The following is a 16,712-nucleotide window of genomic DNA, read 5'->3' on the forward strand; positions in this document are numbered from 1 at the left end:
AGGCATGAATTTATTTCTACCAACCAAAATGAGAATATCCTAATTATGGACCAAGAATGCAAAAGACGAATATACAAAAAATAATAACAATTGTAGCTTTAGAGATACACAAAAGGAAAACACACCTCTTCCTTGTTGGATTTGCCTCCAGTAAAGAACTTGTAACTACTATAGATAAGGAGGCCCCAACCAGACAAAGAGACGATTACAAACTGCAAAAACAGAGCATCCCGTTAGCTAACAACTTCGAAACGAAAAAGCAAAAGTGATTGGGAGTTTCGGAGACATACATGCTCTTCCTTCCATTTAGAGGGGCTCATAGGGTCTTGCCAACAGTTAATCCTAGGAACTCCATGATGTTCTAATGAAATTTTCCAGCAATTCATTAAAACAAACAGCACAAATAACAAAAATTAAATTAATTTTTCCCCCAAATTGTAATTATAGATGAGATCTTTTTGTTTTTTTCAAACTGCTACTTGAATACGAAACAATAGGAGCATTGAGTACAATTATAAGCACTCGGAATCGAATCAAATAAGAATGAATCGAAAATAAAAAGGATATGCGATCTAAAGAAAGGGAATTAGAATAATACCAGCAGCGCCGGCGAGGCCACGGCGGTGGATGAGGGAGGCGGCTTGACGAGCTGACGAATTGGAAGAGGAAAGCCGATGAGCTGCTTGTCGAGCTGCAACTGCTGCAACAGAAGCCATTTGCCGGAGATACGAATTAAATCCGATTTGCGGACAACGTCAATGGAAAAGAAGCCTTTTGTTTGTTTTGTTTTAACAGAGAGAAGAAAGAAGCTTAGTTATGAGTAAATGTAAGTGTACTAAACGACGTCGTTAGTGACTATTTATTTTTCTGAGGTTTATTTTTATTAAATATGGTTTTTTTTTTCGATTTAAAAACATTCTACCAAACGTGACACCTCACATCTCGACTTTTCATTTTTAATATAAGAAAATCTATTTTTTATTTATGTGATATTTATAGCCTAAAGTATTATTCGACGCCAAAAGAAAGCCTTCCAACGAAAGAAGGCAGCTCTGGCGAGAAAAAGGGTAAAGACAGCTTGAATGGTGGAATTTCGTCGAAAATGAAATGAGGGAAATGGGTTTAACATTGTTATCTTTCTCTAGTTAGTTAGGTTATTTCTATAGATAATTTAGAAGATAAGATATCGAGAACTATTAGCAAATTATATTCGTGTATTTATTTTGTTAAAGTAGGGTAGTTTGAAGATAATCCTAATTAAATAGGTAGGTTTTTAATACAGTCTATGTCCTATTTTATTAGTCACTTTCCATTTTTCATAAATATTAAAAATAATACTATATTAAATATTATAACACGTTTTTTGTTATGCCTCATTATGTTTTTCGGTTATCAAATTATAATGACTTATATTTTTTAAATACGAAAAACACTTATATATCATGCATTGAAAATTTAATATAATCAAATACAATCATAAATGTACACAACAATATATCAAACTCACTAATATTAAGAATTAAGAAGAAAAATACCAGTTCCTAATAAAAAAAAGTCTTTCGAAACATTAAAAATTGAAAAAAATGACAAATAAAATGAAGCAAGTGAAATATATCATTTCATCCATCTATTAAGCTAGTTGTAATAATTTAAAAATTTGATTAACTAATATTTGTGTGATACTAACATACAAGTAACATGTATACTATAACTTTGTTCTCTCAACACAAGGAAATTCATCATATTTTATTACAAACAGTGAGATAAAGTAACAATACATTAAAATTCATTTTTATCGAGATAAAATGGCACAACTTATGTCAATTAAAAAGAAATAAGCCATGATCTCTGTTAATTACTATCCTATTCATTTATCAATGATCAACTCATAGCTCGCTGAGTATATATGAGCACTTGTCAGACAATGATTTGTTGCTGCCACTGACTTAACTGGATCATATAACACTTCAAACTCCTCTCTTGAATCTGTCAACACAATCAAGTAAATCATTTTGACACACTTCCTGACATGTTTGTCTTTCAAATAAAATGCGAAAGATATATTACCTCTAATGTAGAAACTGATTGAAGAAGTTCCACACACTCCTCTAACAGCAACTTCTCTTGTGAAACTACTTGTGCTAATTCTGAAAGTAATTCTGCATTCTTTTCAGTCTGATGATCATATCAAACAATTTCAACATTAGTTCCGACAAGAGGAAGTACTTGTAGTGATGTATTTTCTTTAACAATTGGTTCTTACCAGCGGTAAAAATGTAGTTAACACCGACTTGACGGAGGTTGTGAGATCCGATGCATGTCGAAGTGCGATGAAAGTCGATTGTGGGTCAACCTTTGCACCTTCAATGAGGGGAACTTTACAAACAACAGAATGTAAACACTCTTTGGTCTTCGAAACTGCAGACATGTGCTGTCTTTCCATATCTCCCCAAGCTTCGAGTTGTTTAATCTGCACAAATTTATCGTATTCGTATCATCATACTAAATTATATATGGATCACAATTTTCGATTCAACCTAATATGTATATAATTAGTCATCCTTTCATGACCAAATGTTACTAACTTGAGAATGCAGTATCAAGTCCAGCTTCATGTCACACTTTTCCTTCTGAAGCTGTAATTTCTTTAGCATCACAGATTTTCGCAAATTTTCTAGACTCTCACATGCACAAAACAAATCGTTCTGCAAAATCCATTCGGAGAAGAATGTTAGAGACTTGAAATCAGGAAGGATTGCGACAAGTGTAACATGTACATTGCAAAACAAAATTCAGTCATCATCAGTCTGCAATTTATAGACAGGCAGCCTATTTTTTACTTTTGGTTTTCACCATTTTCTTATCATGCTTTTATATCAATCAAATTCGTATATCTTTTGATTCTATGAAATGACAATTATGATGTATGTTTGTGCAACAAACGATTCATTTCAAATAGCTCTGCCTTAGGACAACCAATGGAAGCTAGACTGTTGCAACTTTGTTTATCACAAATTCATATTCGAGAATGATTTATAAAAGAAATACCTCAATTTTTTCATCATGTAACGGATTGGGATTTTACGCATAAAACGATCAAAAAAGCCATAATTTCTTGCTCAAATCAGATGTTTGCAGAGAAGCAACAAAATAGATATTAATAAGCAAAGTTGATCATACATACCTCTACTTGCTTAGCAATGTTTCCATTCACAGCATTAACTCTATCGTTTGCATAACGCCATTGCATCTGCCCGTTATGGAGCATTCTGAGCTGATGAATGCTCTCTGAATTCCCAGACCCCAAATCTGATGAACTTGGCCAAGCCACTTTCTTACTTTTAAACAAGTCCAGCCCCAAATTCAGCAATTTCTCCATTCCTTTAGTGCTACTCCTCGAAGGACTCGACGGTGGCTTCATACTTGAAAATGACATTAGTCTTTCTTTACTTTCCACTGACATCGGCGGTGATCCTGAACGCCCCGGCGACAATGCCCATTGTGATGTGGCACTTCCATAACCAGTAAGAGAATTAGCCCTCTTAATTGCATTCTTGATATTAAATTTCCTCATTTTTGGAGAACCATCTAGCGATAGTGGAGGTTTTATGTTAGAATCTGATGAGCCTCTCCTAAGCTTTGTCGAAACATCTTGCAAATATTTTGAAGAAACCTCAATGCCAGATTTTCTTGAGGTTCTCCCCATAGCAGGAGAATTGCAATCTGTACATTCGGATTCTGAGTCGAGATTATCTGAAACAGAAACAGAAACAGAATCTGATTTTCGCCGAGATGCAGCAGTAGTTTTCGAGTTTCGAAATAGTGCATTTTCATCAACTGATAATCTTCCTGATGCAAAATTTGAACTATCAAACAAATTATTTGCAGAGGATGAAGACGACGATGAAGAAGAAGCTCTTCCTGGAAGGAAAAGCTTCTTCGTATATCTCAAAGAACCTCCGAGTTGTCTATGGTTCTCTTTCGTAATTTCCTTCTCTTTTTCATTCTGATTCTGATTCTCAAACCTACTGAACTCCGAACAACTTCTTTGTCTAGTAATTGAGAAGACACTGCTGCTGTTTTTAGAAGGCTTCTCATCCTTTTTCTTGTCCAGCAAGTCTCTGAGCCTTTCATTTCCGAGATGATCAGCAAGAGTTCCGAGGTTATTTTTGTTGTTTAACGATGAATAATGTGAGGGAGATGAGGAAGCAGACGATGAAGGCCAAAGCCCTCGAGTAAAACCAGAGTCGTCGACGCTCCGGTGCTTTTTGTCATCGGTGGATTTATGACGAACAAGTGAAGAAGCTTGGCTTGAAGTTGGAGATGGAGTTGAAAGTCGATGATCCTGTGAAGTTGAGACTGGAGACAAATATCTAGAGCTTACTCCACGGGACTTCAATTTTTTTAGCTTCAGATACTGATTTGAGAGTGAAGCTTCAGTGTCAGTCTTCATGGCTTCTTTAGAGAGAGAGAGAAAAAAACAAACTTTTGAAAACAGTGGCAGATTAGATATGCACACAGCCGGCAGATTGCAGGTTTTACAAATTTACTGGAGTGTCCTCTTGAATTGTTCTTTGGTTTGGCTTTTTGATTTCTGGAGCAGAGGACGACAAAGGGTAACGATGTAAATGAGTTCACTTCTGTCTGATTTTCTGAGAGATTTTTGGAGATATAGGAGACAACAAACGGTTTCTTGTTCCAGGATCCTGCTCGCCGGCATTTTAAATTACAAGTGGTTTCTGTGGGATACTGCCACGTGGCTGAAACATTCTCCTATCTCAATCTCCAGTTAAGATATTCAAACACTCAAGATCAGGAACAGTTCTGTATCTTGACATATGGCAGAACTGTATTTTATTTCCTTTTTTCTTTTTGAATTTCAAGTTTCAATTTTTTGAACTGATATTATGATCTGGTTCAAGTTAAACCTATCTTCATGAACAAGACAGAGAGACTTGAAACAGCAATTGACAAAACAAAGGGTGTTGTTTACAGATCAATCTAAATAAAAAATGATAACCTTCAATAATTAATGGAAACTAGAGAGTCTATGCTACAACAAGCACTTGTACAATCAGTGACATGCTTGATCTTGTAAAAATTGCGCAATCATATACTTGACTACAAAATTTAGATATTCTTACGCAATAGGGGATGATTGTGAGTGAAGCTTCTCAATGAAAATTACATTGCTGCAATAAAGGATGAGAATAATCTACATACTTCTCCCAAAGCGGTTTGTACTTTTCCATTCCGATCTTCAACCACGGCTTTGAGTTTCCGTTGAAGTGCAAAACTGCTCCCTTCTCTATCAAATGAGGGTCGACATTTGCGTAACCCAATCCCAAAATGTGCCATGTCGGCTCTAATGGCTCTGTCAGTCCATAGAATGTCAGAAGTCCTGGTGGTAGAGTCCCGAGTTTCCAAAGCGTACGGTCCACGTTCTTTTCCTGCCAGTAGTGGTAGATGTTTGTTACGTTTCTTTTTCTCCACTCGACCAAATCGAAAACATTCATCCCGAATGCCCAGCCACATGCATCGGGATCAAAATGGTCACGGATGAGAGGGTGAGAATAGTTGAGGTACTTGTGGTATCGGTGAAATGTCTCCATGCATGTCTCGACTGCTCCATTCACATTGCCGTTCAAATCAATTGAAAAAAGAGCAGATACGTCCTTCTGTACCACTACATCATCGTCAAGAAATACCACCTTCTTCAACGCAGGAAAAACTTCAGGGATATAAAACCTCAGGTGATTTAGCATAGACAGATATTTTGGGTTTCGGAACTTGATTGGAGTCCGATTTTCATCATTATGGCCCGAAAAGTAATAGCTTTGAGTTTCAGAGTCTTGTAGCTGCTTCAGAACTGGAACATAAGAAGCATTCAACCACTTAAAGTCCTCAAACTTCTGAACCTCAACAGCCACTCCTCTGAAATCATTCATAGAAAACCAGGCTTTCATTGCAAAATAGTTTATTTCATCAGTTATAATATGAAAGACAACCAGATCTGGGTTTTTGGAATTTAATGCAGTAGAATTGACCACAACTGAAGTTGCAAGGATGTTGTCGGAGAAGACACAGAAATGATAGAGACTGCTATCTCTAAGTTTTGCTTCCACGTGCAATTTTCCACCGACTTTTCTCTGCAAATTTAAATTTCCAAACCATTCAGTAGTTAACCGAATACCTAGGCAGTAAAGACCTTTTGGAACCTCTTCTGCAGCTATTTGTCCATACTTTGAGCTCTTCTCTGTCACAGAACCCATTTGTTCTTCAAGTGCTTGGATTTTGGCTTTCAATCTCATGATCATAGTTGCGCTATCATAATGGAGCTGCTGGGCTTGATAGAGTAGAAGTGCCATATCACGAACTGCAGTTTCTGATTCTCTGATTGTTAAAGGAGCTCGTCTTGTTGCAGCACTTGAAAGGAGGACCTGCGAATTCCGGATCTGAGCACTTAATTCCCAAGCAAACTGAAGATTGTTGCTTTCTTTTGCAATCACAACAAAAGCTTTTGCAAGAGAAATTTGATCGGTGAGTTGTCTGGTAACTGAGTTAGCGCTCAGCATTTCTTCAGTAATGTTTAAGCCTTCAATAATTCTATCACGACTATAATATCTCCCCTAAACAGAAAAAAAGTACTGATCTTAGTATACAAATAGAAAAGCTAACAGAGAAAAAATATTAAAACAAAGTGCTAACAACAACAAGATCGTATGAAGGGAACCATATGCTAAATGAAAACATTGCTTTCTTAACACTGTTAAATTGCTCTGCTGAATCCAATAAAATTACTTGCCACTTCCAGTAATATTTGAGGGTTACAATGGCGGGCATTTTAAAATGAATTGTTGAATACAATGTCACTTCTGCCTTCAAGAGAAAGGCCTTTTTGTGTTTCAATAACATGTTGAGATCCAGAAGATGATGATATTTAACTTCGTATATTCTAAATTCTAATGGCAATGATTAAAGTTAAAAAATACAGAATTTGACATATGTTTTCATTTCTTGCAAAAGTAGTAAAACAAGTCATCAACTTCTAGTCTTCTACAGGTAATGTGTATAGAAATAGATTTAAGCTAAAGAAGACATCAGTGCAAAAGCAATGAACAGTTATCGGCTAATAGCAAACCTCAAAACACTTTTTTTTAATCAAATTTCAAAGCTTCACCCATAATATCGAGAATATCTGCTCTTCCATCATAAATTACCATCAGAAATCAGTTCTTTGAAAAAACTTAAATTTGATTGAAAATGCTTATATAAATTAAAATCAGTCCCCTTATAGCCGATGAAATTCTCTTCTTTCATATGCTTTTCCCCTTCTTCTCCAACCATGCTTTTACTTATTAAAAGACAAGAGACATGAAAATTCAACTACACTACATTCATCTCTTTAAAACATACGGCAAACAAATTTTTTAAGATGATGTGATGCGAATCTCCTATCATCACCTAACGACGTTACATATGTCTAAGCACCACACCACCAATCCCTATACATACACTTTGGAACAGTTTTCTCACATACAACTTATGTCAATCAAAAATGAAGCAAATTGTTAAATGAAGTAATGAACAATAAAGTAAGACAAATTATATAAACTTTAAATTTGCAGGAATCAAGTAAAAGCATTTAGTCTCATGTGCCCTAAGGATAACGATTTAAAGCAAACAAATCCATTAGCAAGTTTAAAATTGAGAAGAATTGCACAAACACTACTAGCTGATGCAATATTAGATTCCTACTCGAAGCCAAAATTATAGATCGGACAGTATCCAATTCAAAGAAAATTTTAAGGTGAATCTCGAACACGAAAACTACAGCTATCATTGCTATAATTCACAAAAGCAAAAATCTCTATCACTCCAACTCTACTTAACCCAAAATTTTAAAGCTTTTCTCCTATAATTTTAGCCACATTAAATAAATAAAAATGAGAAATTTATTTTACCTTTGTATGGGAGTGTCTAGATTCAATCTGGCTCTCTTTACTAAAAATTACTATAAAGAGCACAACCACTATGCCACACAGTGTCCACCACACCACATTCGAAATCCGCCGCCTCACCGGCCGTCGAAGATCCATCGGTCTCCGCCTCATTATCTAATCACACTTTTCAAAGATTCCAGCTTTTTGTTTGTTTCCCGAGAAAGTTCAGATTTTTCTCACGCATCGAATCGTAATTGTGGCTCGTGAATGCAAATTGGTCAATACCCAGCACAGATCAGATTGATGTTGGAAGTGGGTCTACGATTTGAATTAAGTTTTTGTTGATTTGGATTGATTTTGGGTGTTTCCGAGTCTACTCAAGTGTTCTGTGAAGCTAAAAAAGTTTTCTGAGATACAGTTATAATAGTTGAGAGAGACAGAGAGAAATGGGTTTTGCAATTTTCTAAGTTTTTGGTATTTTTAAGATTTATTTTGCTGATTTAAAGAAAATGATGATTTTATTAAGGCCTAATGCCTTAAAAAAACTCCGACCTTTTAGCCTTTTTTCAATCATACGCTAACGTTGAAAATTGATTAATTTTACCCTATTTCATATTTTTGTGTTTCAATTGTATCCTAAAATATTAAATTGACGTTTTTTTCGTTTGGAAAAAATTTAAAAACGTTCTCCATGGCTAGCATATATTAATTGTATGTGTTGAAAATTTATTTAGATTTAGTTAAATTAATTAAGAATTAAAATTAGTTTTAATTTGATTATGGTTTTTAGTTAGTTTTTAAAAATAAAAGACTTATTTGTACTTTTTTGAATGAAAATAAATTTAATTTTATCTTTAAACTTAGTTAATTAAATGATTTCATCATTTAAATAAAAAAATTATGAAAAACTAAAAAATTAGAGTACAATTAAACGAAAAAATACGAAATAGGGTAAACTTGACCGGTTTTCAACGTCAGGGTAGAATTGAAAAGGGACTAAAAGGTCGGGGTTTTTTGAGGTATTAGGCCTTTTATTAAACAAAACAAGGGATGACTTTCGAACTTTTATTTTGAGATCAAATAAATTATTTTTAATTATTTTAATTAAATAAATTTTAAAAATTGTGTATCGAAAGTCAATTTTAAATTTGTTTAATCAATTAAATATCCAAATTTGTGTATCGAGATCAAATAAATCATGTGTTTAAAGTATATACCAGAAGTTATTTGATTCCGAAACACAAATTTTAGGATATAAAAGTTAAAATGACTTAATTGACTATAAAACACAAATTTAGGAATCTAATTGACTAAAAAATTAAAAAATAATTTATTTGAATTCGTGAGACAAATTTAAATGTCGATTCAACCTTTTGGTCTTCATGAAACAGTAAAATTATAACTAACCAAAAAGAATTTGCTAAAAGAAAGTACCAGTTCAAAAAAGCTAAAGTCATTTTTCTTTCTATTTCCAATATAATGTCGGCAGTGGAGATATCTTAGCCTCTTATTTTCACGAGACCTAGTTGAGTACAATTTTCAGGTCAGTCGAACTACGTCAAATATACATGTCAAACTGTTCCTGAATTTAAATTCAATACTATGACTCTTTTTTGGATCAATGGGCTAAAAAGAAGGGATATGATACTTGTTTTTCAAGTCGGAGGCTAGAAAGCTGAATCATTGTTAGGATATTTCAAAAAAAATCATTTAGCAAGAATATAGTAAACTAATTGTTAAACAGCATTACAATAAACCAAAGGTAATTGTAAATTCTATCTGAATATATATAAACTAAAGACATTAAAGCTCGTCGGTAACATTCTACACTGAATCTTCTCCTTCCTGCATTCCCCTCGTCAAGCTTTCTCAAGATGTCAACTCTGGTGCATCTCAGTGTCTCCAAACAATTTTAAGAAACTCAAACCCACAGGATATAACTAGAAAGGCCGTTGGAAACCTCCGATATTAAACAGGGTATGAACTAAAGCAGCATCGCTGATAAACGGGATCTGTGCATATGCGCCAGCAAGAGCACACCGTACACACTGCAACAACATCAACATGTATGCAAATCCGACACCTGCCCAGTAATACATCCCCAATGTACCATTAAAGTGAATGATAGGAAAGAAGTTACTTGTATACCAGACCACCTGCAATGCTGTTTCCAACAACATTCCCATCATCAGATGGAACCTAAAGAAGTGGGGAACCTTATTGTTTTTCACGATTAGGAATAACGCAATGGTGTAATAAAACATCGGAAAGTAGGTTGGCAGTCTTGAGACAGCTCCAGGTACGAAATAAACCAAACCAAAGTAGTCGTAATGCTCTAGGAAGGGTTGGATAAAATTTCCAGTATCTGACATGTAAAGCGCAAACAAATAGGGGAGAGATGCCAATGTTCTCCACCACCATTCTGGCTTCTCAGCTATTACTGGCAAGGGCAACCTGAAAAAATCGCTCTTGTATGCTCTAGACAGCTCTGGGGATCTTCTCCGAGTAGGCAGCCTCGGGACTCCGTGCAACAGATCATTCTCATCTCCAAAAAGTGAGATTGATGCAGTAGAAAGATGTGAGAACTTCTTTTCTGCCAAGTGCAAATATTATATTAATGTTGTAAGATTCGAATTAGAACCACAATTAATCTAATGAGAGGACACCATGCTCCATTAGAAAATTTATATAAACTTTCACCTAAACGAACACACAAATTTGACCTATTTATCCATATAATCAATTTCCAACTATAAACATAAAATTGCACATGTATACATGTCAAGTTTTTATCTATAACCCTTCTGAGAACAGCCATCTGATACATCTATTAGCAGCACTCATCTACCAGAAAAAGGGAGCACAAAGAAGAGCATAATTTCTTTGGACCATGTTCAATCAAATATAATAGAAATCCCAAAGCATTTGTAACTTCCAATTCCAAAATGAGGTTTTATAATTCTTCAAGCCTCTAGAGCATGAAGCAGATAGAGGAGCTGAAAACCAAGTACTTAATATAGAAAAGATAATACCATGTGAATACTGAAGACCTCGGTGAATATTAAAAAGTTATGTGAATACTGAAAACTTACTTCAAAAACTTGACGTAAAAAGAAGAAAACTCAGACAATGACTGCTAAAAAACCCCATTGGTTCAAAATAACATAAAAGGTACGGAAAGATAGTAACCTTTAGAGCAACTGACACGAACAGGCTTAAGAGATCCATGCGAACTCCTGCTCAACGATAATCGAGGGAAGGAAGGTAAGTTAGATTCACATACGACAACTGAATTGTTGCTTGATGAGGGCTTAGGTGCTAAGCTTTTAACACACCTATCAGCGATGACGTCCTTATACCTGGTATCCAGTAATTTACACATACACAAACAAGCATCAGCAACACTGAACACTTACATCCATGTACTAATTTTTGTTAAGAGTCTCAAATTTCATATTACAAGAAAAAACACATCAAAAATATTCTTTTATGTATCCAGAAAAATTCTAAATTTGTGTGTAGACTGTAGTGTGTATGCTCACTTTAATGAGAAATTCTTAGGTAGACCGAGTCTACCACGTCATCCGTAGACTCGGTCTACCTAAGAATTTCTCCACTTTAACATTCTAATCAACAAAAACAAATAGAACAACATTTCAACAAAACAAATTCACTCGCATTCAAATTCATTTACATACACCTAGCAATAGCTAAATGCATAATTAACATAAACTAATGAATCTTTGACTGATGCTAAATCTCAATTAAATTCTCTGTTTTAATGGACTAGCACAATTACCACTGCCTCATAATTTGATTGACTAATAAATTCTTAACAGGTGCTAATTAAAACCTCATCTAAAAAACAACTAATTAAATTTAATTATCTAATATTTTCTATTATCATATCGGAAAAGTTTCAATCGGAAAAGCAAATCGAAAGATAAATAGTGTTACCGGTAAGCTGCAACGGCGAGAACAGCGGCGGGAGCGAGAAGGGAATCTTTTCGGAGAGCATGGCGAGCGGCGTGATTAGGGACGGTGGTGGCGACAACAGCCCTAGCTGCGACGGCGGGCATTCTCGTGTTAGTGGCTCTTTTTCTCTGCTTTGCTTTGCATGCAAGAAAAGATCAGCTGTGTCTATGTATTAAATAATTTTTATATACTGTGCTGAAAACGACGCTGTTTTTTAGATGTAAGAATGGCGGTGATAATTTGGGTTGGACCTAAGTGTGTGAACCGAACTTAATTAACTCTAACCGAATTTCTCTGATTTTTAACGGAAAAACATACGAATATGTTGTGCCACGTTCTCCGTGCAACAAACGAATAAAGAGTTAGTTATGTTAAAATATTTAATGATAAAAATATAAGTAATAAATAAACATTCATATTGCAAATATTTATTAGTTTATTATTTGACAAAAAAATTGGCTTATTGTAAAAAAGATGTGGCCCGGACAATTAATCGAATGTTTGATAAGATTATTTATTTTGTCGCTTTTTGAGACTTGTTATGGGATCCGAAACAACCATTCATATTTTCTAACGTCGGTTATAATACCGTGAAATCGGGTCGTGACAACAGAATATAACAGTGTCATTATTATATAAATGCAGAGTTAAAAATTATGACAAACGCGTAAAATATAAAATGTTATAGAATTCAGTCGGCGAAATGAGAAAAATTGATTTAAAACGCCAAATTTGGAATTAGATCGTATCTATAGACACCTCTTTTCCGAACATGTTAACATAATTTGAACAGAGTAACGAAATTTTATTGAAGCTTGTAGATTACAAACTTAGTCTAAACAATTAAGCTTTAAACTGTATTTATAGAAGAAAAAACTAATATGTTCCTAAATATTAATCCCCACGCAAATGGCATGTTATCCAGCTGTTCATCAGCTGGATTACAGCTGTATACAGCTGTATTATAGCTAGCATGACACATCAGCAGGGAGCTTCAACTTGGAGCAGCAAATCAAATACTCAATTACCCCCGCTCAAGCTGGACATATGTATTGAATATGCCAGCTTGATAAGAAAGCAGCTTCAGCAATTTAAGCGCATATTGATGCAAGGTTGATAAAGGAGCATCTCCATCAATATATTGGCAGCAGCAGCGGTTTGCAGTTCACAACAACATTTATCAACAAATTTGTATTATAAGAATCAGTTTGGGCACATTAATATGCTTTCGTTGATAAGAACAGAATATCCTTCAAAATTTCTTTCCAAATTAAAGCCAACTCAGCTTGGAGCAGCCTTGAAAATCAATACCAACAGCAGCCATTAACATCAACGAAACCAAAACTTCTCATTGAGGACTTTTATCGGACATGAAGGGTGCATAACTAAGTATCAATTGGTTTCAACAAATATCAGAACTGATCCACTCTAAAAATAAGATCTAATCAAATCTCAATACTAAAACAAAGAGAGATAATCTCAACAAAGATCAAATACAGAGAATGAAAATTGGTATAAAAAATTATTTCGGACTATTTCGATAAATAAAAAAATTAGAAAGCTATAAAAAAAACCTAAAACAATTTAAACCGATAAATTTTTATATTGAATTATTTAATAATTTTGTTATTCACATTATCTATAATAAAATTTATCTTTTTATTTTTGTTAGAATTATGTTTGATCTATTTTATTAATTAGTATTTTATAGTCTCTAATATTATAAATATATACCCCTATATTTTTATTATTTACTCATTTCTTTTACGTTTCGTATTCAGGAGGCGTAGCCAGAAATTAAAATTAAGAGAGGCAAAATATATTAATTTTTTGAACAGTATGTAAAATTTAAGATATATTAAAATTAAGGCGGTCAATATATAATATTTTTTAAATAATTTTTTTGAGAAAAATATTTTCTAAATAACTAATACAAATAAAAATTAACTTTATATAGAAAATTGTAATTTTTTTTAAAAAAAAAAGAGGAGCAAATAACCTTCATGTATGTGGCTGTTTTCCGTATTTGTTTCATTTCGTTTTAGTTTTCGTGCTATTTATGCTGCCACTGTATAATAATAACAGAGAAAAAGAATTAAAAAGATTTTGCAAGTTGCAGCCATTGTTACACATATGATCAATCTTATCCAACCAGATGACCTTTCAACGTGTCCATCTCATCCATTAATCCACGTGCTTATATGCTCTTTCACTCCAATTACTCAGACTGCAACGTGCTCTCTATCTTTCTCGTTGCATAGGTGTATTTTCATTCAATATAAACAAGTTTATTAAGCATAACACCATCATTAAGGAAAGATTGATAATCACACAAACCGAGTTAAATATTTTTACGGTTCCTCATCTATATATATTCTTTTATAAAATGATTATATTCTTTTAGCAACATGAGGTTACTCAATCAATTCCGGATAATAATTATTTATGTGGACGACAAATTGCTGGATATCCAACTTTGTCATATACATACAATTTGTTATTTAAAATATAAAAACTCTGGTTACCAAAATATATTGCATAAAATGTTAGTCACCGTTTTGTAAAAAGTGTATAGTTCGCACAAAATTTAATCCGACATAACCGACAACAAAATCTCTCTTGCCAGGTGGAGATCTGCTATAAAGTTAAGTAAGATTAACCCAGAAATAACTTAGCTACTTTTCAGAACAGTAACACCACATTCTATATGTATATGAGCATCCTAGCTAGCTATTCTTAGTATATATATATATAAATGAGTTGACAAATTGTTCCTCAGAGAAAGATGCAAGCAGTGATGGAAAACAAAGCTTCAACAAACAGTTGCAGTGTCAAGAACGACACTGCCTTGTCTTCCAAGAAAATGACAAGCTTTTCAGGTAATAACAGCAGTAAACCTGATACTAAAAACAGAAAGGGCGGAGACTACTACAAGCTTAAACAGGCAGAAGAATCGCTTCGGACCGTCATGTACTTAAGCTGTTGGGCTCCTAATTAATTATTACTTATGTTCTAATTATCCTCTTTTTGCATGTATTCTCCTTTTCTTTTCTTTCGAGGAAACATAAAATAGTACTAGTAGTGTGTTGCAATGATGAATGTTGATAATTCTGGTGAATGTACATATGACTACAACTTATAATAATTCTTCTTCTTAGTTTTTCCTTTACATTTTAGTATTTTACATTCATCAAAATATATCCAGCTTTTCTTGAAATCTATTTTGTTTGTGGATTCTAGAGCTGGCTCTAATTATCTTTGATAGTCTTAAAGGTTGGATTTGGATTCTCGTGTTGGTTATTTAGTAAAAATCTGGATTTGCATTTTCATGCTAAAGAATTTTGAGTCATTCATACTTAGTATCGGAACTAAAAAAATTATTTAAGTTGGACAATTTTTTTAATCAAATGATATATTGTTCAATTATTTTTTAGTCCAGACGATATGTTGATTGATTAATTTTTTTTATTTTTTTTAAACTAACCAACATATTCTTTTAGACTAAGTGACATGTTGTTTGACTTTTTATTTAGATTGTTTTTAGATCAAATGATGTATAACGTTTGGCTCAAAAGTTTCAAGAAAAATTATTCGATAAAAAATATTAAACTTAATTTACAAAATTACAGAAATACCAAAAGACAAAAAAAATGGCAAAAGTATGGTCTAATTATATTAGCATAATTTCATTACATTTTAGTATAAAACACAAATTTCAATGCAATTTTTGCAAATGAGGCTAAAATTAATGAAAGAGCAAATTACGGTGACATTCATGATATTTACAGTTTTGTCTTTTCTATATAAAAATTGAAAGCCAAATAATCAGATTAGACCAAACTTTTCATGAAAGTTTCACAAAAAGTTTAAACTTTTTAATTTTATTCATTTTATTCTGAAACGCATGATTTTATTTTAATAATATCCAATTATATAATTTTACTCATGTGGTGCCTACGTGGCGCTGATGTGGCATGCCACACATCAATGTCATATAAGTAAAATTGTATAATTGGACATAATTGAAATAAAATCATGCGTTTCAGGATAAATTGGCTAAAATTAAAGTGCTTGAACTTTTATAAAACTTTAGCCAAATGTTGAAAAAAGGCCAAACCTTTCATAAAAGTTTCACAAAAGGCCCGACCTTTCAATTTTGTCGATTTTGGCCAAAAATAAATTATTTGATTTCAATTGTGGCCAACTCTCAATTTGATTTCAATTTGCCTATGTGACGCCTGTGGCATGCCAAATATTGAAAGATCAGGACTTTTGTGAAACCAAATAATTCATTTTTGGCCAAAATCGACAAAATTGAAAGGTCGGGACTTTTGTGAAACCAAATAATCAGTTTTTGGCCAAAATCGACAAAATTGAAAGGTGTGGACTTTTATGAAACTTTTGTGAAAGGTTTGGCCTTTTTACAACATTTGGCCTAAAACTTTCATAAAAGGTTTGACCTTTTTTTTTTTGATAATTTGGCCAAAATTAAATGACACGATCCTTTAATTTTATTTTTAACTAACCTGCATTTTCGGGAACTAAAAAGTTGAATGTTGGTGTGGGTTGAATTTAGGCTACATTGGATTTGGTATAGCAAAAACTGTGGGCGCATTTTGGAAATTCAAGCAAAAGAGACGCACGATTAACTTGTCCCCATCTACCACATTTACTTGATAATAAAAAAATATTACCATTGGCTGCAGCCTCTTGTTTTCCTCAAAAACATTTGGCACCTATATATAACACATCTGCTTAGCTTTTCCTTCATCAAAACCATTTAATTACTTCATC

At 33.5% G+C, this 16,712-nt stretch overlaps 3 protein-coding genes across 4 annotated transcripts; all 3 read right to left on the reverse strand.

Moving 5' to 3' along the window:
• Positions 1 to 1,688: 1,688 nt before the first annotated feature.
• Positions 1,689 to 4,899, reverse strand: LOC126656082 (QWRF motif-containing protein 3). Its single transcript, XM_050350554.2, has 5 exons — positions 3,185 to 4,899; positions 2,586 to 2,705; positions 2,264 to 2,470; positions 2,068 to 2,175; positions 1,689 to 1,986 (listed from the first exon to the last, which is right to left on the reverse strand). Exons 1-5 carry the CDS (start codon positions 4,451 to 4,453, stop codon positions 1,918 to 1,920), a joined length of 1,773 nt encoding a protein of 590 aa, XP_050206511.1. The 5' UTR covers positions 4,454 to 4,899; the 3' UTR covers positions 1,689 to 1,917.
• Positions 4,900 to 5,002: 103 nt separating this feature from the next.
• Positions 5,003 to 8,422, reverse strand: LOC126656083 (probable galacturonosyltransferase 10). The gene is made up of 2 exons (XM_050350555.1): positions 7,965 to 8,422; positions 5,003 to 6,629 (listed from the first exon to the last, which is right to left on the reverse strand). Exons 1-2 carry the CDS (start codon positions 8,112 to 8,114, stop codon positions 5,175 to 5,177), a joined length of 1,605 nt encoding a protein of 534 aa, XP_050206512.1. The 5' UTR covers positions 8,115 to 8,422; the 3' UTR covers positions 5,003 to 5,174.
• A 1,230-nt stretch (positions 8,423 to 9,652) lies between these two features.
• On the reverse strand, positions 9,653 to 12,089 carry LOC126654609 (protein TIC 20-IV, chloroplastic). 2 transcript variants are annotated; one of them, XM_050348524.2, is made up of 4 exons: positions 11,901 to 12,089; positions 11,279 to 11,302; positions 11,133 to 11,179; positions 9,653 to 10,536 (listed from the first exon to the last, which is right to left on the reverse strand). In XM_050348524.2, the coding sequence occupies exons 1-4, from the start codon at positions 12,020 to 12,022 to the stop codon at positions 9,884 to 9,886; spliced, it is 846 nt and encodes a 281-aa protein (XP_050204481.1). In that variant the 5' UTR covers positions 12,023 to 12,089; the 3' UTR covers positions 9,653 to 9,883. The 2 variants fall into 2 exon arrangements, with proteins under 2 accessions (XP_050204481.1, XP_050204480.1); XM_050348523.2 differs by having other exon boundaries at positions 11,133 to 11,302; positions 11,901 to 12,088.
• Positions 12,090 to 16,712: the final 4,623 nt, after the last annotated feature.

This window comes from Mercurialis annua, linkage group LG7, assembly GCF_937616625.2.
Source record: "Mercurialis annua linkage group LG7, ddMerAnnu1.2, whole genome shotgun sequence".
In the NCBI taxonomy this organism is placed as follows: domain Eukaryota; kingdom Viridiplantae; phylum Streptophyta; class Magnoliopsida; order Malpighiales; family Euphorbiaceae; genus Mercurialis; species Mercurialis annua.